This window comes from Schistocerca americana, chromosome 1 (assembly GCF_021461395.2).
Source record: "Schistocerca americana isolate TAMUIC-IGC-003095 chromosome 1, iqSchAmer2.1, whole genome shotgun sequence".
In the NCBI taxonomy this organism is placed as follows: domain Eukaryota; kingdom Metazoa; phylum Arthropoda; class Insecta; order Orthoptera; family Acrididae; genus Schistocerca; species Schistocerca americana.
Genome location: NC_060119.1, coordinates 363,155,300 through 363,181,564, shown reverse-complemented (window position 1 = coordinate 363,181,564; position 26,265 = coordinate 363,155,300). Strand labels below are relative to the sequence as shown.

At 42.7% G+C, this 26,265-nt stretch overlaps 1 protein-coding gene across 6 annotated transcripts in view; it reads left to right on the top strand.

Annotated features, from left to right (window-relative positions):
• Positions 1–26,265, top strand: part of LOC124622748 (spermatogenesis-associated protein 6) — a 192,299-nt gene that overhangs the window by 85,349 nt on the left and 80,685 nt on the right. For all 6 annotated transcript variants that reach the window (XM_047148578.1, XM_047148563.1, XM_047148548.1 and 3 more), the window contains exons 3-4: positions 11,291–11,500; positions 12,696–12,806. In XM_047148578.1, the coding sequence (XP_047004534.1) occupies positions 11,291–11,500; positions 12,696–12,806 (321 nt within the window). The remainder of the gene's footprint in view (positions 1–11,290; positions 11,501–12,695; positions 12,807–26,265) is intronic.

Below are 26,265 nucleotides of genomic sequence, written 5' to 3'. Positions count from 1 at the left end.
CTACTCCAATGTTTGTGCAAAGCATGCTGAGAGATAGATATCTTCTGTTACTTAGAATGTTACATTTTGCTGATAACAGTAAGGACCCTGGAGATGGCAACATCTTGAAATTACGTCGAATTGTGGATCACTTAAGAAAAGTATTTCCAGGTGCCGTCTATCCTTTTAAAAATTTGTGCATTGACGAAAGTTTAGCTTTCTTCAAAGGTCGTGTCTTCTTCAGGCAGTACATTCCTTCCAAATGCCACAGATTTGGCGTAAAATTTTTTATGTTATGTGACTGTGAAACTGGTTATATTCTTGACTTTATTATTTGTGTGGGTGCAGCAACAGATGTAAAGAAAGAAACTGACTTTGGTGTAAATGTTGGAATACCTGGAAGCATTGTTCTCACTTTACTTGGACGTTACCTTGGTAAAGGTCACACATGATATGTTGACAATTGGTGCACTAGCCCAACTTTATTTTCTTATTTGTATGACAGAGTGACTAATGCCTGTGGAACTGTGAGAACAAACCGAAAAGGCATGCTTGCTTTATCAAAAAAACTTAGAAGAGGCGAGATTGAGTTAATGTCAACAGATAAACTTCTTGCTCGGAAGTGGGAGAACAAGTGGGAAGTGAGAATGCTTTCAACTCTTCATACAAGCGAAATTACAGCGACTGACAAAATTGACAGAACCATGAATGAACCAAAAACAAAACCAGCTTGCATCGTAAACTACACTGAAAATATGGGGGCCATCAACAGGAGCGACATGATGCTAAGTTCAGTAGAATGTGTACGAAAAACTGTAAAATGGTATAAAAAAAGTATTTTTCATTTGGTGGATCTCTCTCTGCTCAGTGTGCATGCATTATATAAAACTCAAACGGGGCGAAATATTTCAGTATCTGATTTTTAACAGAAACTTATCGAGGAGATCCTAGAGATTCACCACCAACAGCAAACAGAGGGACATTGTGGAAGGAGATCGGCTGATGGTGACAATCCCTTACACCTAACCGAGTGCCACTTTATCTCGTTAATCCCAGGAACTTCAAAGAAGAAGGCTGCCCAGAGAAGGTGTATTGTATGTGCAAAGCATGATAAACGAAGTTACACAAGATACGTTTGTGTAAAATGTAATGTGCCTTTATGTTTGAATTTTTCTTTCAAGAGATACCACACTTTGAAGTATTACTATTTAATATGTTTTGTATTTTTTTCTCCTAATAAAGTACCTTTTTTGAACAAAATAAGACTTTCTGAAGAAAGATTTAATAAAAGGAAACGATTTACACTGACAATACTGGATTTTGCGTCTCATTTTTATCTCAATAATAACGGTAGACTGCTACAGTCATATATACACACACTGGGTGAAAATAACGAACACAAGGCGGGAGCCGCTGAGAGTAAATGCACAGTGAAAGGGTTAACATTCATCTGAGTGATGGTTAGGGCAGATTCTGGTCCAGTAAATTGAGTCATCACATCTGTCCTTGCCAGCCTATCAGCTTGTTCATTGCCACTGATTCCTGAATCACCAGGGACCACAGAAAGTTTACCCTGTTGATTTTCCCTTGTCTCACAAGGACTTTATGGCATTCAGCAACAACATTTGTTCTCATTGCAGGGGCTGATAGATATTTAATTACTGCTTGGCTGTCTGAATAAATGTAGATGCTTCAGTCTTTGTAGTGCATATGCAAATCCTCCTCCATGACACCCTGACAGCAGATATTTGCACCTGGAACATCATGACCAGTTCCCCTAGAAAGATTGCTCTCTCAAGTCTAGGCTGTTCTTCATATTCACCAGCTCCAACATTTTGATCTGTTTTTGATTGGTCAGTAAACCAGGCTATGTCTCCTGCATTGTGTTGTGGTTTGTTCTTCTCCCTGCTCCCTACTTCCAGTGGTTACATTGAAAGGTTTTTGTTGAAGCAGCTAGAAGTTATTGTATAGTTGTCCAGCATTCCCTGGTCAATCCTATATGCACTGCATTCCCTGTATTGGTGTGGGATTCTGGATATACTAAGGGTATTCCGTTACTTCCTGTTTTTAACCTGAACGTCCCTGCCAGTGCCTCCATTGTAAGACAAAGATGTAATGAGGATATGTCCAGCATTGCCTCCATCCTAATAGTAGGTATGTTGCTGAATCTGCCTGTTGTGGCTAAACAGTCCAGTGTCTGCACCTTGCCAAGCTCCTTACCAGCCACCTTCTGTTCCCCTTCATTCCACCATACTTTAGCCCCATAAGTTATCATAGGTCTTGTTACAGCAGTGTATGTCCAGGACATACTCTTGGGATTTAGACCCCAGTTTTTCCCACAGGCTCATCTAGTGCTCATAAGAGATCCTTTCACCTCAAAATGTATATTCCTTATGTGCGGTGTCCATGATAGCTTTGCATCCAGAATTAACCCTAGATACTTCATTACCCTCTCTGCAGGTAGAGTTTCATCGAGAAGCTTAAGATTCCAGTACGTGTACTGGATATGCTTCCTTGTACATGCTACTACAACTGTTTTCTTGGGGCTGACCCATAGATACTGTTTCTTGCACTAGTTATGCACAATGTTCAGTGCGTGTTGTGCCATTATTCTAACAGTAGTAGCAAATTTGCAAGTATTAACACGAATAATTTGTAATGTATCCTTGGTGAAAGTAGCTTCTAGTATTTAGTTCTTCAATGAGTCCAGTCACTACTAGTTTCCATACTAGTGGGTACAAAACCCCTCCTTATGGACACATTCTGGTGATGTTGATCACCATCTTTTCATTTATCATGATGGCTTCTACCTTTCTGTCTTCTGTTCAACGTGTTCTTAATCCACCTACATATTGTGGTCTCAATGACATGCCCTTCTGCAGCTCTAACTATGGATTCGCAAGTCATAATACTAAAAGCCCCTTGATATCCAGGAAGATGCCGAGAGCTATTTCCTAAAAGTGCGGTGCTTTTCCACCAGCTCAACAAGTTGATGAAGTGCTGTTTCATATGATTAGCCTGGTTGATATGCATGTTGTTTTACATGTAGAGGAACCTTAGTTAGCCTCCTTTCCTTATCCTGCCCAAGGACCAGAGCAATTGGTCCCATATCCTTAGCCTTGGTATGAGCAATCCGCCCTGGTGTCAGAATGGAAACAACCCTTACTGTATGCCAAGCATTAGGAATTATTCCTGCTGCTATGTTAACCTTAAACAGCCTAAAAAAGGAGTCTAATCAAACTCTCTCCTGCTTGTTGCAGTCGAGCTGGAAAGACACCATCTGCTGGTGACTTGAACAGTTGAAACATTCCCACCACCTTCTAGATTGTTTTGAAATCAACATATTCTCTGGCAGATTTGATATTTTGACCATTTTCCTTTGCTTCTTGCACAGCTGAACAGTCTTCCTACCTTCTTGCTTTACAATTCCAGGTTATTGTTACAACAAGGTACAATCTGTCTTTGCACTTCTTAGTGATAGGGCAGGTTTTTAAATACAAAGTCATAAAGGCGGATGATACTGCATCTGACATTTCCTCAAAATCTACTGGATTTCTTTTTGAAGTTACTTCAGATAAGCATGAATTCATGTCTTTTCTGTTTTCCTAAGTTTCATGTAGGCCCTGGTCTGTTTCACACCCACATCAACCTCAAACTTAATGTAAATGTGATCAGGTAAAGATGGGTCAAGTGGCACATGCTTTTGTTTGACATAGCTATCCATTAGTATGGATTGAAAAGTTATGTCAGGTACTTTTTCCCTTCTTATCTTCCCTGCCCATATTCAGAATCTCCAGATTGCTTCTTAGTAAATTTAATCTGCTGTTGGTGTTGTTGCTACCCCACACCAGGTTGTGGACACTGGCTTCACAGCCAACCAGCAATTAAAATTACCAAATATGCAGCAACCAGTCGCAAAATCATGTTTTACTTATTCACTTTTGCAAATCGATTTGAACTGATTAACAGCCATCACCGGTGCTTTCAACCGATATGTGCCATGAGTAGTAATACTGTCTTAAGCAGAGGTCAAACATAAACTTTATGTTTGACCTGTGCTTAAGACAGTATTACTACTCATGGCACATACTGGTTGAAAGCGATTTGCAAAAGTGAATAAATAAAACATGATTTTGCGACTGGTTGCTGCATATTTGGTAATTTTATGGTTTACGGTCGCTGCACGACTTGGGAACCACATGGAGCCCACCATTTGCAACCAGCAGTTGTTTATTTTGCTGTTAATAGCTGTCTACCATTCTCCTCACTCCCTATGAGGGAGGAGACTGTTATAAGGAAGGTAAGCTGAGGCCAATATAATTTCTCTCATTCTTCCTTCCTCACACTGTTTCATTTCATCACCACTAAGTCCCTGGAACAAAAGTATTCCTTCAACATGAATGAAATTCCATTTTTGATGTAAATGCGTGTTCTGGAGTTACTTATATTTATAGGATAAATTAACTTACCTCCAGTTCCTCTGAGGCCTGAGATGCCACCTTTGTACAGATGGTGTTCCTGGATCAGGGCCACATCCAATTCCCGTCTCCCCAGAAGATGACTCAGTGCAGCAGTTGTCCCTTTACTGGTTGCAGGTTTATTTGCAACACTTGCAGTTTCCCTCATGCTGGTATCTTTGATTACTCTGGCAGTAACCTGTGAGAACCCTACGTATGATCTCAGATTCTGTTTTCAATACAGTCTCAGGTTCTGTTCTCACATTACCTTCACAGATTTTTCACTGACTTAGACCGCAAGTGTTTGGCTGTCCTGTACAACCTTTCAGTTTATTACCCTCCAATCCTTTGTTAAGACCCCTGGTTCTGCAGCCTTAGTTATAATCTTTGCAGAAGAAACTTAAGACGTTTTGGTACCTAGATTGGTACCTTTGTGGTCTTGAAGAGTTTATCTGCTGCCAAGAACAGCAGCTTTGCCTCTCCCATGAAGATATCTTGGGTGCCATCTCCTTAAGCCACTCCACTGTGCCATCCCCTCACAGACAAAGACAAGAGCACCTTTGTCCAGATTGACCCTCCCAGTCTTCTCAAACAGAGCCATCTGAACAAGCTTCACTTGCTACAAGATCACGTTAAGGAGTGGAAATCTCTGTTGGATAAACTCCATCCTGAAAACTGATACCTCAGTACTGTATCCTGAAAACCGACTCTGCAGCACTGTAGGTCTGTTTCCCTCATTTGCTGCAGCTTTTTCTGCATTTGATTATCTTGAGAATTGAGTATTAGACTCCTTCCTTGTTCTCTTGTTTCCTGACTTAGCAGTGGAAGGGCTCTGTTTACCCTTTCACTCTGAGACATTTTTTTTTTGAGGTCTTAGGTTCAGAACCTTTCCCTCCATTTTTGTTTAGGAAGCCATTCCTTACCCTCCTTTTGTTGTTGATCTTTGAGAAGTTTTTTCCTTTGAGCCCCAGACAAAGATTTACTCTTTACCTGGTCCAACTTATCCATGACAATTTCCACTTCTTGGACTGGTCTGTTGTTTGATCCAGTTGCTGAAACTGCTTCCATTGGTTCCAATCCCGATGTTTGGGGTCTTGTCATGTTCCTCAGTTTTTTGTTTTCTCTTGTTCTGTAGTCTCCATTTTGGTCCCATGACAATTGGAGAAATGTTTGATTGATACAACAGAACCCCATACGCTGCAAGGCTAATTACTCAGGGAGGTCTCCCAGTATCCTCTAGGCTCTATTAATGACACATGTTCCCATGTGCCATGCACCCCTCAGCGTGGAATGGATCACACTTTGGATTGGATATCTGGGGAATTGGGGAAGGAATGTGTAATTGGATATTGGAGAGATGGGGTTTTGTAAGTTACTCTTTCTCTTGTTCTTCTTCTGAAGCCTGTCCGGAATGGAAGATGCTGCTAGTATCTGTGCTACAGCAGGTGTAGCCCTCAGCTTCACATGGACAATGCTTCTACAAGACAGTGTCTCACGAAGAGGATTCTGAATGAATATCCTGTAGAATACCTATTGTGTGATACTCTACAACTCTAAGTTCTTCAAATATCTACTCATGAATTTCAAATGGAGAGGGCCTAACAGTATTCATCATACAAAATTGTTAAGGCTTTCGTGGCCACTTGTTGACAAACTGCCTATTGGCTTCTGTCTCGGGTTCTTCCGCCGACGTTCATCTAATGATTTTTCTGACGTTTCGCCAGCACGAGTGACTGGCATTGTCAAAGCTTCACCCTCCATTGCCGGTGGTGAACTGGAGGCGAGCTCGCGGCTGCAGACTATATGCACCTGGTGCGCCAACATCCGAGGGCTTCTCTGCAGTCATTTCCGGTGCGGTTCTCCTCTTGCTACCTGCGACGGTCGTTCACTGCAGTATGGGAAGCCAGGATCCGTTTACCTTAAGGCTTTCCTCTTTCTTGTTGAAACTGTTTGCGTGTTTTTGTATTTCCACAGCTTCTCTGAACAAGCGCGTGTGATAGTGCTTCTCTACAGCCAGAATTTCCGTGTCGGCGAATTTTATTACATGGTCGGTCTCATTCAGTGCGTGCTCTGCCACGGCCGATTTCTCCACCTGCCCCAACCTGCAATGTCGCTTTGATCCTGGTGTTAATTGATCGTCCAGTCATTCCGACATAAACTTTTCTGCATGTGCATGGTATACGGTATATTCCCGACATTGCAAGTGGGTCTCTTTTCTCCTTCGCTGATCTAAGACACTCTTTGATCTTCCTTGTCGGTTTGAAAATTGTCTTTACGCCGTGTTTGTGCAATATACGGCCGATTCTGTCCGTCACTCTGGGAATGTATGGCAGAAAGGCCGTACCCGACATTTCTTTTTCTGGTTCCTTACTTCGGCGAGTGTTTGGCTCTGTTACACTTCTGATGTAATTTGTGGAGTACCCATTGCTCCTCAGAACAGTTTCCAGGTGTTGCATTTCTCGTTTGAGGTGTTGAGGCTCACATATTCGTCCTGCTCTCGTTACGAGCGTACTGATCATGCCTCTTTTCTGGCTCGGGTGGTGGTTTGACAGTTTGTGCAGGTATCGGTCCGTGTGTGTCGGTTTTTGATACACGCTGTGTCCCAGGTTTTCGCCGTCCCTTGTGACCAAGACATCTAGAAATGGCAGTTTCTGGTCCTTTTCTACTTCCGGCCGTGGCAGAGCACGCACTGAATGAGGCCGACCACGTAATAAAATTCGCCGACACGGAAGTTCTGGCTGTAGAGAAGCACTATCACACACGCTTGTTCAGAGAAGCTGTGGAAATACAAAAACACGCAAACTTTTTCTACAAGAAAGAGGAAAGCCTTAAGGTAAACGGATCCTGGCTTCCCGTACTGCAGCAAACGACCGTCGCAGGTAGCAAGAGGAGAACCGCACCGGAAATGACCGCGGAGAAGCCCCTGGACATTGGCGCGCCAGGTGCATATAGTCTGCGGCCGCGAGCTCGCCTCCAGTTCACCACCGGCAATGGAGGGTGAAGCTTTGACAATGCCAGCCACTTGTGCTGGCGAAACGTCAGAAAAATCATTAGATGAACGTCGGCCGAAGAACCCGAGACAGAAGCCAATAGGCAGTTTGTCAGTATTCATCATACTCACAGTTTTTCTCCAAAAGTTGTATACATGATGAAAATGCAAACAGCTGTCTGCAGGCACCTGCGCTGCCACTGGTAACACTGCCCTGCTCACTGGCCAGACTGCTGCACAAGTAGGTGTTGATACAGCAATCAGCTGACCACACAATTCTGCATTGAACTGTATTCAAATGATGACTTTTGAACATGTTTTTTTTTAAAGCTGTCTTGAGCAGCGAGCTCAGCAGCTCCCACACAATGGAAATATCTTAGACCTTGTAGCTACAAATAGTTCAAACCTTATTGACAGTGCCAGTATTAAAAGATCTATGTGCAAAGCATGCAACAACTACCAGCATCATGCCTTGGCAAAAGATCTAGCAGAGAATTCAAGAAAATTCTGGTCATAGTAAAATGTTGTCCCTTGTTGACCAGTCTGTTTTGTATGACAGTTGAAGATAGCAAAACAAAAGCTGAAGTTTTAAATTTCATGTTCAAGAAATCTTTCATACAGGAGAATCATACAAACATGCCATCATTTGACTATCAGACAGACTCCCATTTGGACCACATAGTAGTAAGCATCCCTGGTGTAGAGAAACAGCTGAAAGGTTTGAAAGCAAATAAATCACCAGGTCCAGATGGAATCCCAATTTGGTTTTACAGAAAGTACCCCACGGCATTGGCTCCTTATCTAGCTTGCATTTATCATGAATCTCTTGCCCAGCACCAAGTTCCAAGTGACTGGAAAAAAGTGCAGATGACTCCAATATATAAGAAGAGTAAAAGAATGGACCCACAAAATTACAGACCAATATCCCTAACTTTGGTTTTCTGCAGAATCCTTGAACTTATTCTCAGTTCGATTATATTAAACTTTCTTGAGACTGAGAGGCTTATGTCCACAAATCAGTATGGTTTCAGAAAGCATCACTTGTGCAAAACTCAGTTTGCCCTTTTCTCACATAATATACTGCGAACTGTGGATGAAGGACAACCGGCAGATCCCATATTTCTAGATTTCCAGAAAGTGTCGGACATGGTGCCTCATTGCAGGCTGTTAATGAAGCTACAAGCATATGGAGTAAATTCACAGATATGTGAGTGGCTCGAAGACTTCTTACATAACAGAATCTAGTACGTTGTCCATGATGGCAAGTGTTCATCAGAGACAAGGGTATCCTCAGGAGTGCCCCAGGGAAGGGGATATGAATGCTGTTGTTCCCTATATACATAAATGATTTGGTGCACAGGGTGGGCAGCAATCTGCAGTTGTTTGCTGATGGTGCTGTGGTATATGGCAAGGTGTCAAAGTTGAGTGATTGGAGGAAGACACAGCATGACTTAGACTAAATTTCTAGTTGGTGTGATGAATGGCAGCTATCTCTAAACATGGAAAAATGTAACTTATTGTGGATGTATAGAAAGAACAAATCTTGGATGTTCAGATACAGTATCAATAGTGTCCTGCTTGACACAGTGAAGTCTTTTAAATATCTGTGCATAACACGAAAAGCTATATGAAATGGAACAAACATGTGAGAACTGTGGTAGGGAAGACAAATGGTCGACTTCGGTTTATTGTGAGAATTTTAGGAAAGTGTTGTTCACATGGAAAGGAGACCACGTATAGGATGCTGGTGCAATCTACTCATGAGTACTGCTCAAGCGTTTGGGATCTGCACCACGTCAGATTAAAGGAACACATCCAGAGTGGGCTGCTAGATTTGTCACTGGTAGGTTCAAACAACACGCGACATTCTTTTTGAGGAACAGTATTGAGAAAATTTAGAGAACCAGCATTTGCAGCTAATTAATGCTGCCAACATACATTGCACATAAGGACTACGAAGATAAGATATGAGGAATTAGAGCTCGTATGGAGGCATATATCAGTAATTTTTCACTTTATTTGCAAGTGGAGCAGGGGAGGGAATGACAAATAGTGGTTCATGGTACCCTCCACCACGCACCATATGATGTCTTGTGGAGTACCTCCTGCTTTGAGAGGTTTGTATAGGATAGTGGGGAGGGTATTTCTCACTTCAGGGCATGAAGAAAGGCAGTTGAAACCCTGGCAGATAATGTGATTCAGTTGCTCTCATTATCGGTGGCACTGAGTCAGGAGTGCTCATTTGTGGCAGGCAGTGGTCATGTGGGTGATGGTAGGTGAATGGAGAGACTAGGTAAGGGAGATTTGTTTCTGTACAAGGTTGGGATAGTGATTTTGGTCTGTAAAGGTTTCAACGAGACCCTTGGTATATTTGGAGAGAAACTGCTCATTACTGCAGATGTGATGACCATGGGTGGCTAAGTTGTATTGAAGAAACTTCTTGGTGTGGATTGGGTGGCAGCTGTTGAAGTGGAGGTACTGTTGGTGGTTAGTATGTCTGATGGGGACAGAAGTACTGATAGAGTCATCTGTTTAGTGGAGATCAGCATTGAGGATGGTGGCTTATTCAACTTAGGAGGACCAGTTGAAGTGATTTGGGGGGGGGGGGGGGGGGGAATTGAGTTTCTGGATACATGTGGATAGGATGGCCTTGCCCTCAGTCCAAACTCTGAAGATGTCATCAATGACTCTCAAACAGCTGAGTGATGGAATTCTGCTTTCAAGGTACTACCTACAAACAACTCTATGGTTCAGTAAAAGGCACCTGCAATGCACCATCATATACTGACCTATTCATGGGCCATCTAGAGGAATTGTTCCTAACCACCCAGAGTCCCAAACCTCTCACCTGGTTCAAGTACAGTTATGACATTTTCATGATCTGGACTGAGCATGAGGCACTGTATCCGTGTTCCTCCAAAACACCTTCTCTCCTATTCTCTTTACCCGGTCCTCTTCAGCTCAACAAGCTACTTTCCTTGATGTCAACCTCCACCCCAAGGATGGCTACATCAGTACATACATACGTATCAAACCTACCAACAATCCCCAGTCACATATCATCTCCTACATACCTACTGTCAAGTCACAAAGAAGCACTCCTCTTGTGACTCAGTACCAACAATGACTGGAGCAACTACATCACATACTCCGCCAGAGCTTCGACTACCTCTCATTAAATCCTGAATCCAGAAATATCCCCCTCACTATCCTACCCAGTACTCCCACAGTGGTATTATGCTGCCCCCCTACCTACACAGTGTCCCTGTCCACCCCTATTAGCTGGCCGCTGTGGCCAAGCAGTTCTGGGTACTTCAGTCTGGAACCATGCTGCTACTATGGTCGCAGGTTCGAATCCTGCTTCAGGCATGGATGTGTGTGATGTCCTTAGATAACAATGGCTATGTGTGTGTGAATTTTTCCTGTGTGAATGTGTATTTTTTCTAGCTCTAATAAAGGACAAAAATCAAAAGCTGAACATTTTTGCCATTCTTTTCATTGTGGCTGTGTGTGGCTCGGTGCCTCCTCTATGTGGTGACTGGCAATCTGTCCTTTCCCTATTATTGCTACACCAGTGTCCCATCCTTGTGAATATAATGTTAGCTTATTCTGTGTTGTCAAGTAAAATCTATTATTACTTTAAATACTGAAATATATTAACATAATAAAAACAATTATTCAGATATTTTTTAAATTAGAAACTCCTTCATAGATCACTTGCTTTATTTGGTGTCATGAGGCATGTGGTGTTTTTGTAATTATAGTAATGCTGTAATATCATTTGATTTTGATGTTACATTGCTGATTGCAAACATATTTTCCCTGTTTTCGTAGCAAAATAGTTTTAATTTTTTTCTGTTCTCAGATATTTCCAGATATTTCTTTCTTAACTGATTTGCAAGAAGCTTTGGAAAAAGAAAAATTGTATGTGGATTTGATTCAGTGGTCAATAACGGGATCAGAATCTGTGTTGGCCACATTTGAGACAACATTGATGGATCTGTTGTATCCTAGCTCATGCAGGAGAAAAACTACTGAAGCTGACTTACTAATGGATCCAACGGATGCCTTTCCTGTAAGAGTTGCACATTTGATTTGAAACAAGAGTGAGGCTTTTTTTATGTTTATTACAAGAGAAAATGAAGTAGTGTGAGAAGTACAAAGGGAAGCAGAAAGACATAGAAGCCACTATTAATACAGATATGGAGATAACATGAAATAAAAAACATATACTTTGGTTAAAATAACTGTATGATTGATAGTTCAGAGAATTGAGTGGTAGGAGTGAGTGATCTGCTAATTGTACTTGTCCCTCAGGCACCACATGCTAGCTGTGTTGTCTATTTTACAGCCACGCGCAGAACCTCAGCACACCTCGCTGGCTGTATGTTGACAATGCTTCCACTGCAATATGTCAGTCACAAAGTTCTTCTATTGCAACTGTAGCAAGTAATATTATTTTATTTTTTCTATTAAAATTTTGATGTGTGCCACTTTTTTATATTGTCCTTACTCAAGTCATAAGAAGAGTTTACCTGTAAACTGATCCTTTGAATGTCAAACAACCTGTGAAAATAGAAATTCAGAATGTTATATACCTAAAGACCATTCCACTTTGAAATGTATAATCACAAGAGGCAAGTTGTTGTCCATATGCTAAAAGACATCTTGAAAAAGTATTTCATCACTGTGCCAGTGTAAATGCAATTGAAGAAATCAGCAAGTGGCATCATCCAGTGCTCAAGTAATCAAATCCATAAACAATGGAGATGCACTGATGAGCTGCAAATGCTATGCAATTTAAAATTCAGCCTATGAAGTAAAATGGCTAGTCTTAAAAGACACTTTGCCAAGGTTTATATTAACTGGTCAATACATTTTCATCCACGATACTGTATTTGTATCCCTAAAACTTTTATTGTTGATGTTTCAAATGTAGAATGCACTGCTTCAGCACATTACTGGAGCTACAGTCTGTTAGAGTGATATCATAAATGCTGCTTGCATAATGTGTATTAAAGATACTTATGAATTAGCCTAAAACTTATGGACATTCTTTGAAATCTGCTAGCTTATTTGATAGTTGAAAGAAGAGCTTCATACTTGTTAACTAATTTCAGTTCAGGAGACTTCCATAATGACAAGTTGTTATGTCATATCATTATTCGGACATATTAACGTGTGAGATGTAAAAAATTTTATTCTGACGATTCTGCCATATGTTGTAGATGCATGTGTATGATCTACTGACATTTTTTCCTTCTTTACAGGGAATCTTGTCACCAAAACTTGAAACTTCTACCAAAACCACAATAGAAGAAATCATATTGACAGAGAGTGAATTACTTGATGTCTCTACACCATCAGCTGTGAATGCCTCGGTAAATCAAATTTACCTTTTTAATGGTTAATGCTAAAAAGACAGTTATTAATTAACATGGAGTATCTGAGAAAAAGAGTTGGGCCTAAATGACAAGGATGTATACGACCTGGGACAACCGGGAGATCTGGGAAAACACAGGGAATATTTTTAATCCAGAAAAAAATGGGAATTTTTTAGAATTCCTGGAATTTTTCATTCTTTTAGTTTTCAGTTAAATTTTTATAATTCTGAGTGGTAAGAACCGATACTCTAACAATGGATATTATTGTATCCTACTACTGCAGAATAATACTGCAGCAATAAAACATGAATGAGAGAAAAAAACGAAAATAAATCTTAAACTGCAAAGGAAATGCTAATTTCAGTTCAGAAGACTTTCATAATGACAAGTGGTTATGTCATATCAGTATTCGGGCATATGCAACAACAAAGCACAGTGCTCATACAAGCATCTACCAACAGCAAAATGTGTCAAAGGCTTTAGGAAGACTACGCAATGCTTGATGACAACAAATTGCCTCTGATGAGTGTGACGTCACAACTGTTTACATTAGATTCATCTTAGCAGTTATGAGCAGACTCATGCGCATGTGCAGCTGAGTCGTGTATGAGTACTAATTTCCCCCGTTTCCGGCTACAGAAATGTGGCTGTTGACTATACAAGCAGTCGCAGCAAGCAGTTAGATGCCACCAGGAAAAATTTTACTGGCACACCCAAGCTACCAGATTCAAGCATGTGCAGCAGGCCCAGCTCTAGGAAGTGGGGGGGAGGCAAACTGCGGTATCTGACTCGAGTGGCAATTGGGGGAGGGGGGGGGGGGGGGTGAGCGCCAAATTCATAATTCATAGTCTTGAGGCAAAAAACCTTGTTTAACAAAGCACCTAGCATCCAATGCACGTTAGTCTATCAATTATTCATATGATTTTGAAATGCATCCCTGTTGATTTTTGAACACATTCTAAGTTGATTTCTGATTGAACCATAAATTGATTTTTGAATGTCTGCATAGTGTATGTGATGTCTCTGTCAGGGGAATCCTTGTTGCATGTAGAAATAAACTTTCCTACAGACGAAAGGGGATGGGGCTATAAGAGCTGAGCGGAGTAAAGCTGAAGAGATGAATGCCAATAGCTGTCTGATTATGTGGTTGATTGGGTTTACGAATGATCAGTGTTGTTATAATTACTAGTGAAATTTATAGATCCAGACGACAAAATTAGAAATAAAGGAATAACAGATAAGAAAGATTATGTATATCTTTTCAGTGTATCCAAGAAAATGAAATTTTGACAGAAAATTTTTGCCCAGATCGCTACACTAGTAAGGGTCAGTTGTACAGTCCCTGGCTAGCAGCAGTTCTATTCTGGAAGCAACGTGGAAAACGCGTTGTACAGTCATATAACAACGCCTAACGGGAGAATAATCGCGGGATAACTAAACTGGTGATTCTGGCAGGGTTAGTGAAGTTAACCGGCGAATAAGTTTTGACAATGGCAGGAATAGTTAGAGAATTAGTGATGACAAGATTGTTTGTTAGAATGAGGCTGCAGGAGAAATGGGGAGATCACACAAATTACGGAAGAATATGACGATTCCAAATTTATATGAAAATTTCGCATTACTACTTTTCGATCTCATGCTTGAGAAACTGGAGCATATGAATGAAATGTGAAACTATTTCCTAACTTAAAGCTTTTTACTTGTAGTAGGCCTAATAGGCATTTCACATTGGTACTTCGTGGATTATATTCTGTTGTGTTATAAAAATTACCATTTGTGCCAAAACAGTCGCGTTCATTTGGCGTGTGTTACAATTGCTGCAATATTAGAAAGGTCTGTTTTGTTTTATCTAGCAGACAATGCCCAAATAGACGTAATCAGACCGCAGAACATTTGTATTAACATCTTTTTCATTGTTAGACAACGACATTTCAATTTTTCATGTAACAAAACGTTTGACGAACTTTGATGAGGTAATGATTCTTTCGCATAAAGAAAAACAAGCCATGTAAAACTGTAGCAAGATTAGAGAGAAAAAAATGCTATGAGCTAAGAATTGAAGAACTGTGTATTATCTTGCTTGTCTCTTGTCTTTACTGGCTTTATGTATCCTATATTTAATTTTATGTCACACAAAACAGCAAGTTATTAGCTAATAGGCAATAAAGGGTGCAAGTTTCCTTAAGAGTTCTTGTTCACCCATTTACAAATAATCTCATCCCGTATTAATTGTGGGGTTTATTTTTATTTTTAGAAAAAAGAGGGGCAGGATGCCAAACCAGCCAACTGGGAGCAGTAGATGGAAGAACGTTGTGTGAAGAGGCATGGCATCGCACTTTGGCACACTTAAGACCAAATAACATGTTTTACATTTCCTCGAGCACATATGTTTTATGTTTCAGACCCTTGAGAAAGATGTGTGCTGCAAAATGAACATGTTTTTGAAAATATGATTTTTTTAAATTTTTGACATCCTATCTCAAACGCTCGAGGGAAAGAGGCCGGTGGTGATGGGGCGGTGTTGGGGGGGGGGGGGGGGGGGGGCACTATCTAGTATCGCCCCGGTTTGGAAATATCGAATATCGTAGATGCGGGACTGATGCCCAGAGCAATGTGAGTTATGGTGCGGAAGTGCGTAATCTCCATGTGACCCGTGTTTACCTTTAGTGATTTTGCTGTTTCCTCTTCCTTTACTGCTCTCACGTTATGTGTAAAAAAAAATTAAAATACATTCACATAATTACAGAAGACTAAAATATATAATTAGTTTCAAATTTTATTTCCATCTTTCTGACAGACAAGCTAATAATTGTCTTGCAGAACAATGAAGTTATTTTTGTCAGTTTGCTAAAGAAAATTGGCTTTTATTAATCTTTTCCGCTGAGGTAATCAATTTATTTGAAACGAAGTGTTTAATTCCACACTATTGGTTAGTTTCAACTGTTTGCTGCATTTCAAGTGCACATTTCCATAATCTGGCACATATGGCGTTATGCCGCAATAAAGAACCAAACATGAGATAGTACAGTACTGGTACTCAAAGAAAATTTAGACCCCAAAAACCACACTGAAAAATTTAGTGTCAGGTCGAGGCCTACTTATTGGGAATCTGGGCATACACGTGCACATTTTAGTATGGTTTACGAAATTCCGATGCTCTTTGAGTATCCTCTGATGTCTTGTTTCTTTTATGACATAATGTAAGACCTTTTAATGTTTTACACGTACGAAGATACGGGCTTCCTGCATCATGGTAGCTACGCAAGCGTGGTGGCACCTGTCGTCTGGGCCGGGCGGTGTGGCCCAGCAGTTCTAGGCGCTCCAGTCTGGAACCGTGCGGCCGCTACGGTCGCAGGTTCGAATCCTGCCTTGGGCATGGATGTGTGTGATGTCCTTAGGTTAGTTAGTTTTAAGTAGTTCTAAGTTCTAGGGAACTGATGACCTCAGATGTTTAGTCCCATACTGCTCAGAGCCATTTTTGAACCTGTCGTCTGGCGCTCTCTGGCAACTGCTGAAATGTCGTGGGGAAATATTGCGAATGGTGGTTTGAAAAGCTTTACTTTAAAAGTAAATTTCTTTTTATGCAAGCTGAACTATGTGCTAGAAATCAAATGGTTCAAATGGCTCTGAGCACTATGGGACTTAACTTCCGAGGTCATCAGTCCCTTAGAACTTAGAACTACTTAAACCTATCTAACCTAGGTACATCACACATACCAATGCCCGAGGCAGGATTCGAACCTGCGAACGTAGCGGTCGCACGGTTCCAGACTGTAGCGCATAGAACTGCTCGGCCAGCCCGGGCGGCTCAAGTGGAATCGGCAGCGATTTAGCATAAATAGGTGGTGTGGTATAATCGACACACGCTTTATTGGACCATTTATTTTCCCCAGACGTCTAACTGGCGAGACGTACTTAAAATTCCTTCAAGAAGAAATGTCCTGCTTACTCGAAGATGTTCCACTTGCTACACGATTGTAAATGTATTTTCAACGTGACGGTGCGCCTCCACATTTCACCAACACCGTTACTACACATTTAAATGAGCGTTTTCCCCATAAATGGATTGGTCATGGTGCTACACATCTATGGCTACCCAGATCGCCCGATTTTTGTGTATGGAGATGAACGAAAGACATAGTTTACGAGGACAAAGTCAATACACGTGAGGCATTACTTGCTCGCAGTATGAACATTACTTGCTGGCAGTATGATTGCAATAGATGAAATTAAGAACAAACCTGTGAAACTGAAACGAGCAACAAAATCTAAATGCATTGAACTCGGCGTAGACATTTTTGAACATTTATTGTGAAATTGTTTGTACACTGTACAAGTTCCTTAACGCTGAGCTTTGTTTTTTTTTCTGGTTTAACATGAATTCACGTGTGTTATGGTATTAATAGAAGCAGATTATCTGACATATTCATACAACTCCAATTTACATTATTACCATCATTTTTCCAAAATTAAATTCTCTACAACTTCTGTTGAGAACTTTTTGCAATTGTCTGGAATTTAAATAAGAAATTGTGCCAAGTAGTTAATAAATGAAATATTTTACGAAATTACGTCTTTGCTTCTCTGGACGTTTTGGAAGACTACTGCAGATACAAGTCTGGGACATGTTTTATAGATTCACCATGTTGTGGCTTGGCAAGACAGCCAAGCCACTATGAGGAAGCCGAAAGGCACGCGTTTAAGCTCACGCAGGCTGGCGTGAGGTCTGGAACAGGTAAAGTAATTATACTAGCAAGAAAAGTACGTAGCTGCTGGAATACTTAACTTTAATCCATAACTGGTGAACACCGCTCGTGACGGTACATGTTTTACAGCATCAATAGCAACTGGTAATGGCGCCTTGCTAGGTCGTAGCAAATGACTTAGCTGAAGGCTATGCTAACTATCGTCTCGGCAAATGAGAGCGTAATTTGTCAGTGAACCATCGCTAGCAAAGTTGGCTGCACAATTGGGCGAGTGCCAGGAAGTGTCTCTAGACCTGTCGTGTGGCGGCGCTCGGTCTTAAATCACTGATAGTGGCGACACGCGGGTCCGACGTATACTAACGGACCACGGCCGATTTAGAGGCTACCACCTAGCAAGTGTGGTGTCTGGCAGTGACACCACACACCAGATCAGTAACAACAAAATAAATTGAAATCGTGCCTTACTTTAATCTCATTCAGTTTTGCGATGGCTTCATAATAGCTGAGTTGCTAAATTTCAGGCAAAATCTTTTATTAGCCGTAACTCCGTAACTAAACATTTACGGACCTATGTTTATATGAACTTGTTTTCTTTAGTTTTACTTGTACAATAACATATTAAAATATTTGAATATTCTTGTGAATCACCCTGTATGTGAAAGCTTAGCTTCTCTTGCAGCTTGTTAACATTAGAGACCAATATTATCTGTGGAAGCTTTGATTCTCTTGTAGCAACACTATGTATATTAATTTAAACCATCAACTTTTCCTGTTTGTGTGTTCGCGCTACTTAGCACTGATGTTGCTATTGGCTGAAGTGTTGCCAACATGTGATTATTTTTCTGTCAAACCAACACCCAAAAATCCATCAAAATGAAATGTTCTTGCAAAATTAAAGAAAAAATAAAACTTATTTTAAAACATTACGCACATTACTTTGCTCACGCATCGAGCAAACACTTAAAAATCCGTCAAAATCAGATATCTCCGTATTTTATTGCAAATAAAAGCACGAAATTAAAATTTATTTAAACTATATACTCATACGTTTACGAGATGGACAAGCATTTGAAAATCCCATGAACTCGGCCAAAATGTAAGATATATATTATTGTATAACTACATCACATTTTAATTAAACAGTAACAAGCAAATTTAATTTAAATACGTTCCATTAAATTTCTGGCGTGCAGTCGCAAGCATTCAGCTTCTGCTTCATATATTTTGGCTGTATAACGTCCAGTCGTCTTCGTAATGAGCCAAGACAGATGGCTGCACACCATAAAGCCAAAATATTAGAAGCAAAAGCCGGAATTATGTGCAGCATGCCCAGAATTTAATGGAGCAGTCATTGTACCATGGAAACGTGAAAATGCACAAATTTAATTACTGACCTATGTTGATTAAAATAACAACAGTTCATCCACATTGTCCTCTGCCTCTTCTTCAGTTGATGTGCTGGATTGTCAGTCTCCTTGGTATGTATTGTGCCAATTTTCTTCAAAGCATACTTGGTTAAGACGTAATTATGACAGCACTTGTTCACACACCCATGACCGGCCCAGTGAGAATTGCGTTTACCATACTGGTTTTAACTCTATATCTGGAGGTTTTCACATTGTTGAGCATGCTAACTGCTCTTTCGATCTCAGCATTTGATGAAGGTAGCACCAAAAGCATCACTGCATAATCTGAGAGCTCTGTAGACGGATTTTGGGAAGTAGTGTCTTTATATGATGAGATCTATTGCCAAATTTCTACTGTATTGTTGTCATTTTTCCATTGAACAGCAGTTAATTTTGACCACTGATTATCAATTTTTGTTATTTCTCTGTCAGGTAATTGAAATTTCTGGGCTAGCAGGACTATACTTTCTTTCACCACCCTCAAACACTATTCTGGAGCAATTAGGCACACTTTTTGCAAAACCTTGACATTATTTGGCAGTCGCATCTGGAGTTCCTCTGCTAAGGAAAGCAGACAATTTTCGCATCTACTGTGGAAACGTTTTTTGATTTCTGCATTAATTTTATGTTGTTGCATCATATTTACCAATGAAACTTCTACTTCATGGCCAAGATAAATATTAGGGGATTTGTATTTTCTAACATCTACTGTTAGCAAATCCGCCTTGTAAGACCTATAACGAGAAGCTTTAAACAGTCTGCTCTACTTGATTGGAATGATTTATTGACCTTGTGACATTCTCCTAGAATTGGTTTAAGAAACAGAAGATAAAGCTTATTGATGTCATCAGAGTACACACTGAGTTCAGCTGTGTAGCACTTTGGCTGATGTCTGTATATTTCAAAATGTGTCTGTAGGTCAAGCCACTGACTAAAAATGTGATTAACAGCAACTTCGATCAATAGCCACCTTGCATCTGATTGGTGGATTAATTTAAGGGGTTCAGCTCCATCATTAGTGCTTTAATAAATTCCCTATACATTACTTGTCGAGAAGAAGATTTAGAAAAACGAGAATAAGTTTCACAAATTAAGAACTCAAGATTCCTTGGTAGCATTTGGACAGCAGAGAACACTGCTAATTGAACTGAATGGCAAACACAGGGGATCAATACAAGATTAGGGACCCCACATTTCAGTTTCTGGTAATACCCACCATTACTGAGGCATTATCCATACCAACTCCTCTCATTTGTTTAATGTCTAGACCATAATCTGAAAGTAACGACCTTACTGCAGTAACAATACATCCAGCATTCCCCTGTTCTAGTTCAACAATTCCTAAAAAAAGGTGGAAATATCTCTGCTTTATTATTTTGAAAAATATACAATGCACACAGTCAATAATTTTGTGACAGAAATCTGTGTAGCTTCATCTATAAAAAGACTGAAATATCCATTGCCAGCGTCATTCTGTAGCTCTGATTTAAAGCAAAGGAAGAGAACTTTCCTGATCAAACCACTGCTCTTTGTACGATGTAGCTGTAAAAGAGATGCATGGTCAACACTTTGAAAAAAAATCTTGGTTAGATATGAAAGATTAACGACAAACAATGTCAGAGCAACTTCATCAGCTACACATTCGTACATATGTTTGACAGACTGAAATTGCTGTGTTGAATGTCATGAAGATGAAAAAGGTTCAGCTGCTTTTAAATGTTTCTTACTTTTTCCATGCAGAAGTTAATCTAACAAGTACACATTCAGGTTGCATTGACACCATTTACACCACACACTACTAGGTTCTCCAGGCACCTCTAACAACCAATCCTTTGTTTATCACTTAATCACTCTGTTCTAAAATGTCGTACGTACCACTTGACATTATTTTCAGACATGTTCAGTGAGACGTAAAAACAACAAAAAGAGCACCAGACCCTAGTTGTTACATAATAACTCACTACAACACTGTAGTCTGTAACCTGGTACGCAGCTCCCAAGTTGTGATCGGTACCAGCCAGAAGGAGCCAGGAGAATTTGTGTCCTAGTGATTTGCAGATGTTTGTTGCCAACAGCACAACAAACCATTAGCCGATGTTGACTGAATTGTTGCCTTCTTTGTTGCAGAACTGAGCCATCTGTCTTTTGTTGCGCTATATTCATTGTGATTTTTACATAAATGAGTGGTGTTGCGCTTGCTGGCTCGTCAGGGGGGCTACCTTCTACTCCATTTCAGCAAAGAAAGCCGTTTATCAGGTGCTCATGGAAGTTCAAAACACAGGTTTCTGTTGCTTGAACTAGGTGCTTACAATACATGGAGGTGGAGTTTGTTTCCCCTCCTTCTCCTCCTCCTCATCCTCCCCTAATAACCTGTCACTCCACGCAGCCCCCTCAGGGGGCTCAGCATTTAGTTGCTGGGTACGGGCTTGGTGACCCTGGGGTCCCTGAGCTGTGGACTGGGAAGCACCACCAGTCCTCAATACCGTAAGCTCTGAGCGTGCTTCAACGACCGTAAGGTGCGACAGTGGAACGTTGTACGGAACAGAGCCCGAGGATCTTGGCTTAACTGCGTGGATCATGAGAATGGTATAAACCTCTATATAAAAAAAAAAAAAAACCCTCAATCTCAAGGTGTGGTGCGAGCCAAGGAGACGCGTGGCTGTTAAGGTAGAACAGTTGCTAGTGGGCGACCTCTGGGGAACCTGCTGCCCACCCGGTTGTATTAGGCTTACCCAGACAAGTGGGGTTCTGTTTGGGTGGACAGTCTTTCCCCTTGCTGCTCGTGGGACCACCATGAAACGAAATACGAATAGTGTGCAAGCACGAGTCTCTAAGAAAGGAAAGTTCAATGCTTTACAGTATGACCCCCAATCGTTCCCTTCCCTGTCCACACCAGGGGAGGAACGGTGGTCTAAATTACCTGGTGAGACTTATTCTCCTCGATTTCTGGTTTGCAGCCGAACAGATGGGGACTCATTTCTGACCACAGAGCCTCAGTTTTTTGTGGAAAATTTAGAGGACAAGTTTGGAGAAGTTGAGGGCCTGTCTAAAATGAGGTCTGGAGCAGTCCTCATACAGACAGCATCCCCAGCACAGTCACGGGCATTGCTTGCTTGTGACAAGCTCGGTGATGTTGCAGTCTCGATTACGCCTCATAAGAGCCTCAATATGGTTCAGGGACTTATTTTTCATCGTGACCTGTTGTTGCAGTCTGACAATGAGCTTCGTGCAAATCTGTAACGCCACAGTGTCCACTTTGTACGACGTGTCTTCAGGGCCCCTAAAGATAGTAGGGTTGCCACCGGCGCCTTCACCTTGGCGATGCCCAACCCTACCTGTTGGGATTGTGGACGTGTCTCCCACCCCAACGTCCTGTGTTCGCCGCCCCGTGTTTGTGTCAACTGTGTACAGAAACATTCACCTTGCTTGTCAGACTGCACAGTTTATCAAAAAGATTATGGAGTATAAGACCTAGGACAGGCTCACTTACTCAGAGGCTAAACACAAGTATGACCGACTTCACCCAGTGCGCATTTCATCAAAGTTTTCTGCAGCAGCTTCGATGTCGCCGTCCCTGGCGACGAGCCCCCAAGCTCAGCCGCTTTTTGTGGGCCCTCAAGCCCGGCAGTCTATTCCTGCCCACCAGGTAGTTGGGGGAACACCTTCTTCCATTGCGTCCTTGTTATCAACATCGGGAGTAACAAACCCTCCTTCTTTGGGGACTTCAGTCCCCACCTCTGCGCCGGAGAAGTGCCCGCCTCCTCCGGCTCCCCTCGCGCGGAAGGGCCCTCCCTTTCACAGTTACTGCCCCTCCAGATGTCAGCCAGTGGCTGAAAAAGCAACCACCTGAGGGCCGTCGGGCTTCCAGGTCTTCCTCGGTCCATGAGACTGGGTCAGAAAAGCCCACCCAGCCTGATAAACCAAAGGACAAACGGGACCCTACCAAAAAGAAGAAAAAGCAAAAGGAGGACATAGAGACAGAAAAGGAGTTCACCACTGCACCTGAAGATGATGTGGAGCATCTAGCGTCCCTTCAGGAGCTAGATGTTGTTCGACCCGCAGCTCCTTTGGAAGTTGATCAGGCTACTTCGCAATCGGTGGCGACGAGTGCTTCTAAGGCGTAACCTACCCCCCCCCCCCCCCCCCCCCCCCAGGTTCTTTCATGTCTTCACAGTCGGATACCATTATTCTTCAATGGAATTGCCGTGGTTTTTTTCCACCGCCTTTCTGAGTTCAAACAGCTTTTGTGCCGCTTCGCTGCCACTTCTCTGGCCCTACAGGAAACCTGGTTTCCTGTTCGGCGGGCCCCCTCCCTCTATGGCTACCAGGGTTACTATAAGAATCGCGTAGAATATGACAGGGTGTCTGGTGGTGTCTGTGTTTATGTTCTTGCCACTGTTCCTAGTGCCCCAGTGCCACTTCACACGGCTCTCGAGGCTGTGGCTGTTAGAATCCGGGCAGGAATGGAGCTTACCATCTGTTCCCTCTACCTTCCCCTGATGAGGTTGTCCCTCTTGCTGACCTAGCTGCCTTGTTTGCCCAGCTCCCCCTGCCATTCCTCCTTTTGGGGGACTTTAATGCCCACCACCCGTTATGGGGTGGGGCCCAGATCTCGTGGCAGGGTAGGAACGTTGAGGCTCTCTTGGCACAGCAGAACATTTGCCTCCTTAACATTGGTGCTCCCACATATTTTAGCTTTACTCGTGGCACATACTCGGCCATCTTAGTAGCCCAGTTCTTCTTCCATACCTCAGTTGGAGGGTCCACGACGACCTCTGTGGTAGCGACCACTTTCCTATCCTGGTTTCTCTTCTTCCATCCCAACCCCGTGGCCAGCTGCCACGATGGTCTCTTCGTGGAGCTGATTGGGCAGCCTACACCTCAGCTACTATGGCCATTGCTCCGCTTCCTGGTGACATTGATTTGGCAGTGGACGAGGTCACTATGGCCATTGTTTCTGCTGCCGAGGCAACTGTTCCCTGCTCTTCAAGTACCCTAAGGAGTAAGTCAGTCCCTTGGTGGACACCAGAGATTGCAGAAGCTATCCGTGACCGCCTGCGAGCTCTGTAATGACACTGGCGTCATCCTCCCCTAGAGAATCTGGTTGCCTTTAGTTGGCCACGGGCCTGGGCTCGGCGGTTAATCCGGTGGAGCAAACAGGACTGCCGGGAACCATAGGTTCTCGCACCTCCCCATCTCAGGTGTGGTTGCGAGTTCAGTGCATTTTTGGCTTTCACTCTCATGTGTCTGTCCCTTGCCTTTCTCTTCGGGGTGCAGTTTGTACTGACCCAATCGCCATCGCCGAACATCTGGCAGAGTATTTCGCTCGTATTTCTGCGACAGGCTACGGTGCAGAATTCCACGCCATTAAAGAGCAGGCTGAGCGTACGCAGTTGTCGTTTCGCATGCACCATTGGTAACGATACAATGCCCCGTTTAGTGAATGGGAGTTCCAAAGTGCCCTTACAGCTTGCCCTGATACCTCTCCAGGTCCAGACCGAATCCACAACCAGTTTCTTCGCCATTTCTCGGTGCACTGTCAGGGTCAATTACTCACCCTGTTTAACCGCATCTGGACGGAGGGTGTTTTCCCAACTCGTTGGCAGGATAGCGTTACCATCCCAGTGCTGAAACCTAGTGCAGATCCGCTGGTGGTTGATAGCTATCACCCTATCAGCCTTACCAACATTATGTGCAAACTCCTGGAACGGATGGTGAGTCGGCGGCTCATGTGGATCCTCGAAGCTCAGGGCCTCCTAGCCCAGCAACAGGGGGGCTTCTGTCAGGGCTGCTCAGCGATCGACAATTTAGTCTCACTAGAGTTGGCTATTCGTACAGCTTTTACTCGGCGTGAACATCTAGTTGCTGTTTTCTTTGATCTTTGGAAGGCGTACGATACCACCTGGCACCATCATATCCTTGCTACGCTGCTCAAATGGGGCTTACGGGTTCCACTTCCAATTTTTCTACAGAATTTCCTCTCCAATCGCTCCTTTCAGGTTCGAGTTAACACATATTTTACCTCTGCTCATATTAAGGAGAATGGTCCCACAGGGCTCGGTTCTCAGTGTTCCCCTCTTATTGGTGGCGATTAATGGTCTTGCGGCTGCGGTGGGCTCATCGGTCTATTCCTCTCTATATGCCGATGACTTTTGTCTTTATTACAGTTCCCCAAGCATCAGTGTCACTGAACGGCAGCTGCAGGGAGCTATCTGTAAGGCACATTTTTGGGCGTCCAACCATGGTTTTCAGTTCTCAGCCTCCAAGACCCGAGTGATGCATTTCTGTCGTCATCGCACAGTCCACCTCCATCCAGAGCTCTACCTTGCCAATGAACTCCTTCGTATTGAGGAGACACATTGCTTCCTTGGCATGCTGTTTGTTGCTCAGCTCACTTGGACACCTCATCTTCGCGAGCTTAAACAATGGTGTTGGCAGCACCTCAACATCCTTTGCTGCCTCAGCCATACCATTTGGGGGCTGCATGAACAACCCTCCTACAGCTCTATAAGGCCTTAGTCCAGTCCCGTCTCGACTACGGGAGCGTGGTGTATGACTCAGCAGCACCTTCAGTATTGCAGATCCTCAACCCGATTCTCCATTGTGGCATCAGACTGGCGACAGGTGCCTTCTGCACTAGTCCAGTGACTAGCCTTCTTGTAGAAGCTGGAATCCCTCCCCTACGATTCCGCCAACAACAGCTGCTTGTGTCATACATCACCTGCGTCCATGCCTCGCCCGACTACCCAAACCGAAGACCCCTTTTTCCATCTTCTGCACTCCCCTCCCCACGACAGCGGCCTAGGTCGGGTCTCCCGATCGCAGTCCGTGTTCGTTCCCTTTTCTCGTCACTTGAGTCCTTTCCCCTTCCTCCACCCTTCTGGCCCTCTTCTTCTACCCCTTCTTGGTCCTTCTCTCACTAGCGGCTTTGTTTGGATTTGTCCTGCAACTCCAAGTCCTCCGTTCCACCTGCCAGTCTTCGTCAACAGTTCCTGGCTCTTCTTGCCTCGTTTTGTGATGCAGATGTAGTCTACACTGATGGTTTTGTGGTCGATGGATGCACTGGGTTTGCTTTCATCCATGACGACTACGTTGAGCAGCATTCCCTCCCTTGTGGGAGCAGTGTTTTCACTGCGAAGCTGGTTGCTCTTTATTGTGCATTCGCTCAGCTTTCCTCCTGCCCTGGGAAGTCATTTGTCATATGCAGTGACTCCCTGAGTGGACAGCAAGCACTCAACCAATGTTTATCTCGGGACCCTTTGGTGCGCGGTATTCAAGATGCTGTTTTTGCTCTCGCCGAGTGTGGTCATTCAGTGACGTTTGTGTGGACCCCAGGTCACATCG